At 27.6% G+C, this 13,356-nt stretch overlaps 1 protein-coding gene across 4 annotated transcripts in view; it reads left to right on the top strand.

Annotated features, from left to right (window-relative positions):
* Positions 1-13,356, top strand: part of LOC107450835 (gamma-glutamylaminecyclotransferase C) — a 54,784-nt gene that overhangs the window by 20,524 nt on the left and 20,904 nt on the right. For all 4 annotated transcript variants that reach the window (XM_087153383.1, XM_071184119.2, XM_071184118.1 and 1 more), the window contains exon 2: positions 2,952-3,143. In XM_087153383.1, coding sequence (XP_087009509.1) covers positions 2,952-3,143 — 192 coding nt within the window. The remainder of the gene's footprint in view (positions 1-2,951; positions 3,144-13,356) is intronic.

Raw genomic sequence — 13,356 nt, 5'->3', positions numbered from 1 at the left:
CATGTAAATTTTAAAAATACAATATTTTCTTGAGATTTGTGTTATTTTTGAAAATGCGACTTTCGATATTTAACTAAGTATAGTTAAAAAAAATTCCATTTTACTTTTCAAAATTTACTACTAGAGTTGATTTCCTTCTTAAGTCTTTTTAGCTGTGAAACATAAGTTCATTTATGTTTATTTTTATCATTTAAAAAACGTTCTATTGTTTTTTACTTTGAAAGTAGTTAAATTCTCAAGCACGGAAGGTTTTTATACATGGTTCCTATTAACCGAGATTTCCGATATCCGAGGTACTAGCGGCCCCAATTAGCTCGGATAATCGAGGTCTTACTGTACCTTATAAAATGCTTATTCCATGCACAGTTTAAATAAGTGTATTATACTTAAGATAAAAAAGTTTACTTCAAAGCTTTATCTTAGATAGAAAAAATTCCTTAGGGATTTAATCAAGATCAAAACGCAAAATTATCATTTATGAGAAAAAGCCCTTTAAAGTTTGTCCGCAGAGCAAGATTCTGTATTAGGACAATCTAAAATCATTCATAACTTTTTCAAAAATGCAGATAGAGACATGATTTTTTTTCAGTGCATTTGAAATAGTTTGAAGTTTTATTATAAGCAATAAAAAAAAATTGGTATTTTTGTCACTTTTTGGGCACTGTGACCCCTTAAATTATTGATGTTTAAATTTTTGATGAAAAGTTACTTAAATTATTGAATTTTTTTAATCACTATTGATTGAAATCAATACATTTTTCATGAAATTGTGAAGGGATTAATATTGTAATTTCAATGTGTATGCCTTTTGTTATTTAGTAGTAAATAGCTCCCTTAAAAAACATGAAATCAGACTTTTTAAATAATGACACTTTTAAGAATGTATTTATTAACTATATTATATGAAAATATTTTAAACTTAAATTAATAATTTTTTTACTAAGTATGTTCATATTAAATGTTATGAAAATTATGTTTGCATAAGTTAATGTTTTTTTTTAGAAAAATCATAGCTGATTTAAATCAGTCGTTAAAAAATCAAATGATTTAAATCACGATTATATTCGAAACGCATTATTTTCTAGTTGTAAATCTGTTCCTGACGGCAATATCTCAAATTTAATCGCGACATTACTTGACATATTATATTTCGATCTATTTCTCGGCCAGGTAGAAGCTTATCGCCAAGAGAGTGCTTGATTTTCCTAAATTGCACCCCACACATGCCATTAGAAGAGGTAGGTAGGTATTTTACACAATTGGCTATTGGCGACGGTCTGGGAAAAATCCCAGAGGATGATCCGAAGACATACCATAACTGGTCAAATGACCGTTTAAGAACTTTTGCATCGAAAATGGGCTTTAACATCTTATCGTTTTAGCACATTTGACTTCATGGCTTTTTCTAACAATTATACACAGTTAATATTGTATTAATATTTTTCTATTTTATTTGTTTGGAATAATACTTGTTGTAGTCATTTGACCAGGAGAACTGCTTTATAAGAGGTTATCGGATCAGAAATCGAGTTAACATTCGTCAAGAGTTGCACATTTCTGCAAAGACTGTTGCGTTCAATCAAAATAACTGTAAATTCATATTTTAAGAAAGTAATTTTAGGTTGACATTTTTGTGTCAGAAAAAGTGACAAAAATTTTTTGGTCAGTAGCTTATATTTTATTTTGATGGCTTTTACTTCATTACCCAGAAAAATGTCGAAACAATCAAGACAGCACAAGTTCTTAGAAGAAATAATATTAATTATAATTCTTATAATTATGAGAATTATATATTCTTGTAATTATAGAAGTAATAATAATTAGAAGAAATATGTTTGCTGAAAATGTACAATGTAAACACCCTGTACATGTAAAAAATGCGTTGAGCAATGAGTTAAAAATTCTTAGTGTTTGTAATACATAAAAATGGGCAATATACAATTTTTTTTAATTATAATAAAGTTTTTTCAGTTTATTTCCTTTCTAACATCCATATCTCATACATTCAATCAAGAAGCATAAAGTCCGTTCATTTGACCGGCTATGGTAGAAATAGATTAAGTGTTGGTATGTTTAGTGTTAATCCTCTGCAGAGGGGATGACTCCTCTGCTTTGGTAGCCCGACAACCTGCACGCGAAGTCGAGCACTTTACGGTGGAACGGTTTAACGAGGACCGATTCCGCGCCCCTACGTAGGTTGATCAAAATGGTCACCCACCGGCTCACTGACCTGAGCCAGTGATGCTTGTCTTCGGTGTTCTACTGGGAACCGTGTCTTTGCGATCGCTGCGGAACCTCACCCACCTAAAGAAATGGTCTTAAAAAAACAATTTAATTTTATTTAAACCGAACTTCTTTTTCTAAATCATACCCAAAAAAAACATTATTAGACAAACAACATATATTGATGTCTTACAGGGTGCGTAGCGTTTTTAAAAAGTGTTTAAAGTTGCTTATTTTAGATTTTCGTTTTTCAAAAGCCCTCAAAGGTGCTTTTTTCATTGGATGTTTTTAAAAAAGTGCTTGATATTCCCTCTTTCAAAAGGAAATTTTTTCTTTTGCATGTTGATTTTCGCTCTTAATTATGCAAAAACACTGTTCACATTATTCTATTCAACGTTTTCACATTTCACTCAACCCCAATCTATTTCGGCGTATCGTCAGTCCGTAGCGTATGAAAACGCCATTCGTTTTGCATGATTTTGACAATTGTCAAAAAAAATACCAAAAGGTTTTTTTTTTTTTTTGACATGACGGTTAAAACAAGATAAAACCGTCAATTGTCAGAAACTTTCCAACCCTGCCAAATTATGATATTTTATTAAAGTGCTTAAAAATATTCTTTGAGCGCTTGAAAAGTGCTTATTTTTTGTTGAAAAATTTGACTACTCACCCTGTATTACTTTACTGGAGAAGTTATGGAAAGTTGATTTCATTATTCATTATTTCAGAATGCTGAAAATTGTTTAGTGTTTGTATATGGGACACTGAAAGTGGATGAACCAAATTATGACCAAATGATTGATCCTTCCTTAGGAAGAGCCACTTATGTGAGTAAAGGAAGAACACTGCAAAAATGGCCCCTCGTCATAGCCTCTAGGTTCAACATCCCTTTTCTTTTGTACAGAGAAGGTGTTGGAAAAGTGAGCATTTCATATTAGTTGAAACTTTTTTGACACAAGTGAGAGCTTTTATATAGTTTGTTTATGTAAATAACTCCCCTAGCCACCAGGGTTTGTTAAATCGTGATTTAAATTAAAGGATTTAAAAAAAATCATTGATTTAAATCAACCGATTTTTTTAATATATATATATATATATATATATATATATATATATATATATATATATATATATATATATATATATATATATATATATATAACAATATATAATATATATATAATAATAAAAAACAGTGTTTTAAACTATTGATATTTTTATCATTTTCTTAGTTTTAAAATTTTTTTTTAAATAAATTGCTGCATTAATGAATTTTGGTGAACGAAATTACTTTCTTTCGGTGTGTGTTAAATTCCAACACATTTGAAATTACATTTTTAAAAATCCTTTGATTCTTGAGATTGAAGGTACATATTAAAGTAAACATTTAATGTTGTCTTAATATAGACTTATATAGCTGTAGAAAGTATTTAAAAAAAAATGCAAATAATGTTAATTAAAATTCTGCCTTTTAATTGAAAAAGCATGGAATTAAAATCTACATTATATCTTATTGAAAATGTATATTTCTGAAGCTTGAGGTTATATTAAAAAGAAATTACCCTAATATGCCGAAAATAGAAAAAAAAGGCTGATGAATTCAAATATTTTTTTCCTGATATCGTGTTATTCTTCCCTTTCAAAGTCTATTTGAAGCAGTAGGGATACTAACTGGTATTTTTTTCTCATAGTATGTTTACAGTATCTTCGACATTATCAGATTTTCTATAAAAAAAAATTTGTGAAAGAGAATTACATGAGTACATAAATTTTTAAAAAAATTTTTTTAGCTTAACTTATCTATTTTGATCTAGGATTAAGAATGAATGTTTTAATATAAAAATATATCGATTATATATTTATTTAACTTTTGATGAATGACTGCATTTATAAACAATATCTGTTACATTTATTTTGTCACTTTAAAAATCAGAGGGAAAAAAAAGAAATCACAATTTTAAATTAAAATTATGGTTTGCTAATTGAAAATTTGTTTAGGGGTCTGTCCAGGCCAAATTTACTATCTTTTGTCGGTAGTTTAAACAAATTCAACTTTAAGAAAAACAGTAGAATAATTTCACAAAATACTTTTTCTTAAAATTTATTTTTGTGTCTCGTAAGAAACGATAAATCCCTATTTTTGCGTTCATATTTTAATATAATTTTTACAAATTATTTCTAAATTTTCACAAAATATTTACCCCTCAGAAAAACCCAAACAGACACCTGAAGTATTCTTTAAATTCTTTATTCCATCTAGTCTTTAAATTTCAATCATGCATTTGTTTCAAAATGATTGCTACGCATACAAAGCTATGTATTGTAATGAAAAATTATTTTAGAAAGTTAGGGCTTCTGAAATATTATTATAATACAGTTTTAATATTAATTTAATTTTGATTAAGCGTTTATAAAGTTTTTTTAATCATAAATCAAAGTTCTTTCGGTGTATTTGAATAAAAAAAAATAACGAACCCTGCAAATAATTAATTAAAGTTCATTGAAGGTCTCGAGAGAAAAGAAGCTTTTTAAGTACTTTCCCTCTCTTTTTTTTATTTTTTTATTCATATTGTCTAATTTGTCTTCCTTTAATGCGGAGTATATTAAAATATAATGTCTGGTGATGATAGGTTAATTTTGAGGGGAGCGAAATTTGTATTTCTCCATTTTAGGGCTTTAAAACGCACTTAAATCAAAATAAAAAGTCTTATTTTCAAGTAAAGGAATACTTTATTTACGTTACGAAATGGCTTTTTTAAGTAATGTCCCACTCTTTTTCAATGGAAATAGAGTGTGACATTTAGGACTCCTTAATTTCTCTATAATTATTAATATTGGTATGGTTGTATAGTATATTATGATAGGTTATAATAAAGTTTTAGGTTAATACTAAAAGGAAGATTCAGGACCATTTATACATACAGTATATGTTCTCTTATTTAATGCTTTATAAAGTGCACTTAGAAAAGGAACAAAAAAGTTTTATTATTAGGTAAAATAATACTTTATTTACATAACAAGATAGCTTTTTAAGTAATTTCACGTGTTTTTGCAATGAAACCATTGTGTCTTTGTTTATAATTACCTATATACTTCGGTAGGGTAATGATACCTTATGTAACGAAAACATCAGTATCTAAGACAAAGTTTGGGTTAAACCCTATACATTTTTCATTATCGAAGTTAAATCTGTAAAATATATAAGGTGTAGAATGAGAGTAGAGAGCACAAAGAAAACGAACAAATGCATTGTTTAAAGCATCAATTATTGTTGGAGGAATCCGAGAGGAGTAGAAACTTTCAGTTTTTACTTAAATACTGCTTAACACTAATAAATAGCACTGGTTTTAGCCTTTTCAGTCCAACTAATTATGATTTCTTATATTTCGTTTGCGGCTTCATCTAAAAATCTATGCCCCCTAAACATTCTTAACTTCATTTTTGATAATATTATAAATTCTAAGGGATTATTATGAGACATTCTGAATATTAATATAATGTAAAAAATAAAATAGCCATAAATCGTGTCAATTAATATTGAATATGCACAATGTATTTATGCATTATATTTATTATACATGTTTCCTACATACACAAAATCCAATTGTATTTTTGCCATTTTTTAATCACACTTTTAAGATAAAAATAATATTACAAAAGTAATTAAATTCTATCCAAAATAGTTTGAAGAATTATATCTTAGTAAATAAGTCAAATTCACAGTCTAACTTAACTTTAAAAACTTTAAAGCGATAACATTAAGTGGTCAAGAAAAGTATAGCTTACAAAATTTTCACAATTTATAGGACGCGATTTCGCAAAATTCATTCACTTGAAAGAAATTTAAAGTTTCTATTTACAACATTTCCATCAATCTAGGAAAATATTTCCTCATATCCAGAGAGATCCACTTTCATAATTATATTTCTCAATTTGCTTTAATACGGTGCGTAGCAATTTTAAAAAGTGCTTAAAGGTGCTTATTATCGATTTTCGTTATTTAAAAGCTCTTGAAGGTGTTTTTTTCATTTGGTATTTTAAAAGAGTGCTTAAATTTCTCTTTTCGAAAATGAGATTTTTTTTCTTTACCATGTCGAGTTTTGCTACACGCTATGCAAAAGCATGCTTTTAACATTTTTCTATTTAACGTTTTCACAATTCATTAAACTACAATCTATTTCGGCGTAGCGTATGAAAGCGCAAATCGTTTTAGATGTTCTTTGATAAATACTTGCTAGTCCGTTTGTGCATATGTACTGAGCTGGGTTCGGTGAGATTATTGCGCTCTCGTGTGCAACTCTGCTGCATTTTGCAAGATATTCTCAATTTCAGGCTTCATTTTCCACCTTCTGATATCGAACCGAAAAACCTCTTAATCAATTTACTATGGCTAATATAATCAAGAAAAATAGTTTCTAGTTACTTTATCATAATCATGTAAAGTCTTTGAAAATTATTTTGCATTTTGTTAATGCAAATAGTGCTTAAAAATAAATTTTGAGTGCTTAAAGTGCTTATTTTTTGTTGAAAGATATGGCTACGCACCCTGTTAAAAAAAAAACATTGCCGTTAGTCTCTGGGTTTGACCGCTTTTCGTTGAGGGTTAAAATACCTTAAAACTGTCTTAAGAGGAATATTACTACTAAAATTATCGCACACCAGAGACGGGATTATATAGTTTTACATATACAAATATGTTTCATTTCATAAAAACTAGAAAACTCATTCGATCCTACTCGTAGAATAAACTTTCAGAAAATTGCATTTTATTTAATTCTGTACTCGCAAACTTTCAAAGAATAGGTTTATTTCTATTTAATTCAAGGCTCGAACATTTTCACAGAAGTGAATACTTAATCATACAGAACGCAGAATGAGTTGTGTGAATTTAAAATCTTGCCCAATAGCATTTTCCGGATTCCAGACGTACGACAACGCTGTAATTTCTTTTTTTTATTTGATTTGTTTCAATTTAAAAGTTTCCTGCTAAAAATTAATTGATAATAATGGAATAGGAATCTTCTTTATGAGAAAATAAAAAGTTTAAACAACCCCATGTCTAAGCAATGCATAGTTGAATAACATTGAAACTTTTACTGTAAAAATATTTTAACCCTACACAACTTATCCCTAATTAAATATTCGACTAGATCTACAAAATAAAAACATTTATTTCTTCTCTTATATAAAAATATCAATGTAGCTTAAGAGAAATGCACTTAAATTTGTTCAAGTAAGGTTAAGTGCTAAAATTTAACGCTTGCTCTCTGAAAATATTAAAATACAGTAACGTCTAGCATACACATTGTACTCAAAAGACAATAAATCAGAATAGTTAAAGAAGTAATTTCTTGGTGATAAATACCAAAAACAACATCACGCTTTAATAATCAATTTTATTTAATTCTAAGTTCATAAGAAATACAGAAATTTCTGGGTATAAACTAAATATACAATGTCACTTAATGCTGTAACTTAAAAATACGACATCCTTTTAGTCTTACAATAAAAAACTGGATGCAAAATTTGCCAACTGCAATTTTGGAAAAGAAACTAAGTATGAAACTTTTTCACAAATTCAATATTAACTTTCTCTCCTAATATTATTAAAGAAAAATTTTCTAACTTTTTTTTTGTTTTAATCCTTATTTTAACTTAATAGCAGTTGACAGATTTCGTATCAGAGCCTACTTCCTGATGAAATATTAACAACTTTGTTCTAGTACAGCCATCTGTAAAGTTACACAAAAAATTACAACAACTCTACTTAAAAAGGAAAACTTAAACTATATGAACAATACTAATTAAGCATTCACAGAAAATGCTCTTAATATATCTAAGTTGCAAAATCCAGGTTTTAATTTGAAAAATAGAATTTTTTACTACATTCAACAGAATGTAATTTTATACGAAAGATGTAAATAAATTTATATTTTTATACAAATTTTAGCAAATGTGAGAGCAAGTTTTGGAATACAAGGAATTTTTTGCACACTAATATTCTACATTACATTGTATTATTCGAAGGCAAATTTAAACCTGCACGATTCCCAATAATAGTTTATAATCTGACATGAAATTTTATGTTTCATTATTTAGGAAGATATGTAACGTAGTTTAACTATGAATTCCTTTCAAATGAAGAAATATTAAAAGAAAATGCACTCAACTAAAAATTTTGCCCCACTAAATATCTTTGTATTTTATTTTTGAATAAAAATCTTTTAGAGTTGATTAACAGAATGATATCTAGTTAACTGTTCATTGAAGTTTCTTTGCTGTTTAAAATTAACTTTCTCTAAACTCCTTTATGCCATGCTTTTGAGATTTAATTAGTCATGCCATCTTGAAACAATGGATTTTTCCGGCAACGAAAATTTCTCATTAAAATTTAAAAAAGGTTTCTTCTTAAAATGAATTTAAAATAGAAAAAAAAATATTTTTATGAGAAAATAAAAAGTTTAAATAATTGCTTGTCTAGGCAATGGATGGCTGAATAAAACTCAAAATTTTACTGTAGAAATACCTTAATCCCAGATAACTTGCATCTGTTAATTATTCTACTAGGTCTACGGAAATTATAACATTTTTATTTCTCCTCTTATGTCAAAATATCAATGTAACTTACGAGAAATGCACTAAAATTTATTCAGTAAGGTTAAGTGCTAAAATTTAACGTTTGCTCTCTGAAAATATTAAAGTAATACGGTAACGTCCATCCAGCAATCACTATATAAGCAAAAGACAATAAGTTCGAACAGTATTTAAGGGATAAATTTCTTAGAGATAGAAACCAAAAACAACACCACTTAAATAATTAATTTTATTCAATGCTAAATTCATAAAACATACTGTGATTTTTGGATTTTAAATTTTTTATTCCAGTAAGATTAAATGGTAAAATTTAACTTTCGCTCTCTGAAATAATGTAACATCTAGGCATCACTGTGTCGACAAAAAAAAACAATATTTAAAGAAGGATAACTTTCTCAACAATAAACAGGATAAATAACTTAACGCTTTAAAAACTTCAATTTTATTCAAATATAGTTTTAAATTCATAAAATACAGAAATTTTTCAGTTTAAACTAAATATGCAAGCACACTTAATGCTGTAACATCAAAATACAATATAAAGCATCTTTTTTAGTCGTTTTTCAATAAAAATTTGCCAACTGCAATTTTTGGAAAAATTTTAGTAAAATGCATAGTATGAAGCTTTTACACAGCTTCAATATTCTATTTTCTCGTATTTTTATTAGAAAATTTTAACTTAAACTTTTTGTAGCGTGGTTTGTTCTAATTGTTTTAACTTAATAGCAGTTAACAGATTTTGTATCAGAGCCACGCAAGAACTTCAATATGAAATATAAACAATTTTGTTCCAGTACAACTATGTATAAAATTACATAAAAACAATTACGACAGCTTGATTTCAAAAGGAAAGCTAAATTATATGAATAATAGTACTGAATTAAGCATTCAAAGAAAGTGTTTTTAAGGAAAATATTTAGATTATAAAATCCACGTTTTAATTTTTTTATTTTTTTTTAAAAAACTTTTTTCTATATCCAGCACAATGTAATTTTATACAAAAGGAATATATCCGACTAAAATAAACTTATTTCAAATTTTAGCAACCTTTAAGCAAATGTGAGAGTAAGTTTTGGAATAAAAAGCATTTTTTTCGCACACTAATAAATAAAATATTCCTCTATTTCAGTTATATAAATCATAACTTTTTATTTCCAATTTTCATTAAAATTTAATAGATTTTATTAGTCTGCTTTTACTTATTAAAGCTTTGTATTATTCGAACACAAACTCAGAAATTCTGCCAAATCTGTGTCTGGCAAGTAGTTACATGTATATGTATTGCCTTAATTTTATTTTTGTTTATCTAAATAATCGCTCAGTATGTATTAATGAATAAGCTAATAAATTTTTTATTTTACAACCGAAAAATGCTGCTTACACTGAAATTTAACGTTAAACTTTCGACACAGTATGAGGACATTGTTCCACAGCAGTAACTTGCACGCATGAACCGAGAAGTTCCGAAACGGCTGAATGACTGTGAAACACGAAGAGAAGGCAGAACGGCCGTCTACCACCTCCACTTCATGCCCCACACTCCCCCAGTCGTTACGAAACTTCCGATCCACACCTGCACACTTCTCTGCTGCAGATCGATGTCCCCGTAATGCACAGAAAGCATCCGTCGAATGCCAGTTCATCACAGCTTTTTAGTGAATTAATTTTCAAATTTTTTAAAACGTTCAATATTCATATAACACTCTAGTAAGTCTAGCTAGGAAGTTTTTGAATCATTTTTTTTCTTTTTAAATTTTTTACTTTGTGCTGAATATATTTATAGTAGCATTTTAGTGAAATAAATTTTGATAATATTCACCCTTCATATTATAACGAGTTAAAAAGTTACAAGTTTCAGTATCTAATAGGCATTAAAAAAACTATTTTATACTTTGTGTTGAATATGTTCTCAACAAAAAGTTTATTTTAATGCAGTCTGATGTTCACTAATTTTGACATTTTAATACCTATATGTTATGAACATAAAAAATTTTGGTTACACTTACAATACATAGCATAAAATATAGAATACTAATATCAATTTGAGAACAAATTAAAGGATGAAGAAAAGTTAGCCAAGAAATTCGTTTAAAATCCACAAAATTACGATTCATACAATTTTAATCGTTAGTTTTCCATTTAATGCAAAATCAAAGAAGCAAGATAAATTTACTTTAAAAATGATGTTTATTTAAACTCGTTTCAATTCAAGTCTTTTTAAGGTTCGATTTTTTAATTTAAAAAATTGAATATTTAAGTTTTTAATATAGTATAAATGTTTAAGAAGAGATTTATTGCCAATAGTACGCGAAGTTCATTTCTTATTTATAAAAAGTTTACCTGTGCCTGGAATGGTATTTCTTATTGGTAAACATTCGCATGCGTCAGGTCTGCTTCGATTTCATCAAAAAATGGGTGAGTGAGAAAAAGTCGTGGTGTTTGAAGTGCGTATTTCAGGAAGTACACCAAACTAAATTACCAATTTTCGACGATAATCATCCTGGAGTAGCATCTTCCCTTCGAACATTATCTCTATTTTAAGAATTTGATTTTACTTCATTCTAGAAACATAAGCAATATATACAAATGGATCAATCAGGAGCGGTCAAATTAAAAACATTTGGCTTTAGTTTCTTAAATTAAAATACTTTTTATTACCATATTGATTACCCACAGCTTATGGGTCGCAATTATTTTCCAGTCACATTTCTAGGGCATTATTCGATAAATTAAATTTGCCAATATCATATTAGGAACCTGATAGAATAGTAACATTTAGGATATATTTAAAATTTTGTAAATACTTGAGGTCATATAGAGTCACTTTTAAAATTTTATATCAAAAACTGAGCATGCTTATCAATGGTAAATTAAAATTCTGAAAACCTTCATTTTATTATTATATTTGAACTAACCCCGATTGTTTCCGCTTTCTCAGAATTCCGGGAGCATTCAAATGTGTTATTACAGAATTGTCACCTTTTGCTATATAGGGTAAAAATGTATTTCTTAAATTTAAGTTGGTAACTTGCTTTCAATATTTTCGATATGGGCTCAGGATTGTAGAGTAATTTTATAAAAAATTTGGATAAAAATATACTATAGAAATTGAACGGATTACTGTATTGCGTAAACAAATTAGAGAACTCACCATCGGCTGAAGTTGTCCTCGTTAAGGAAGTTATTTTAAAGAAACACTACAAAAAAATTAATATGAAAGATAGTAATTTAACTCAAATCGATTTTAAGTGAAAAGAAAGCACAAAAATTAAACGGGACAAGAGTTAGGAATTCATTGCATTTAATTATTTAAGATTTCCTTTAAATTTAAACAAGAAATAGCAGTTTTCACTGTGTACCATTGAATTATTTCATACATTTGTAGACAAAATACTTTATTTGTGATAACTGAAGTATGTAAGGAGAGCTTGTTTTGGAACTTGTTACAAATTTACAATATTAGACAAACTTCATGTTAACAAATCTGGATAAAATGCCTATTTTAAACAAGGGAGAAATTATTGCAATCTTAATTATTTTGTCACTAATTGTTATCATATTATAGTTACCTATTACTCTAATTAAAATAGAACTATTTCGATAGTCTTAAATATTTTAGAGTGGAAAATAACTAAAATTAGCTTCAAAAATTCTTTTGCACACTGAGATTTAAGTGGGTCGCAAGGTTTAAGTTTGGTTAAGTTATAAATTTAATATTTTCAATGAACGCGAAGTTACAGATCTCTCTCATATTGAAAATTCCTAAAACAAAATATTAAAACTTGCTCCTTATTTTACTTTATAAACAGATCTCCGAATTTAAAATTTGGTTCAACTTTTTCAGATACACATTTACTATATTGAATTTAAATTTTTTTAAAAATCATTGAAATTAGCTTCTAGAAACTGAACTGGACTGTAAATAGGAAAGACTTAGTTACTATAGCATACTAAAATTTATAAATTTGTTATATTTCAAAGTAAGAACTTAATTTATGGAGAAAAGTTTGTTTTCTGGAATTAAACACAAGATGAAATTCCCGGGCGATTTCATCCCATGTTTTATTCCATTTATAAAAAATTACTCCGATAAAAATTTCTTATAATCTGAAAGTTCTCAAAACTATATTCAAATCTATAGCCATATGACTCTAGATTATCAATTTTTATATAAAAGCATTGCGTTATTTTAACAAATTACATCAATAGAATAAGTATTTCTTTTGCATTGCTTGATTTGCACCTAAAAAGTACTTACTGTAACACATAGCATTTGCACTACTTACATAGACTGCATACACGATTTTATATTGCATACACAAAACTAAGCATTTCATAGCATACATTCATTTGCAAGGTAACAAATTTGACTAGTTTCATATTCTGGGACCTACAAAAATACAGAATTTCTAGGAATCAGAATCAATTTTTAAGAGTCCAGCATGCTCTAGAATTTAGAACAGCATAAAAGAGTTCTGCTGCATTCTTGGCCCAACTGAATTTCTAAACGCAGTAGCGACCAGATATTTAAGATAGTTG

The sequence above is a fragment of the Parasteatoda tepidariorum genome, chromosome 10 (genome assembly GCF_982258835.1).
Source record: "Parasteatoda tepidariorum strain Cologne lab strain chromosome 10, Ptep-v5.0, whole genome shotgun sequence".
In the NCBI taxonomy this organism is placed as follows: domain Eukaryota; kingdom Metazoa; phylum Arthropoda; class Arachnida; order Araneae; family Theridiidae; genus Parasteatoda; species Parasteatoda tepidariorum.
Note: the sequence above shows the minus strand (reverse complement) of the source record. Positions and strands in the feature narration are given on the sequence as shown.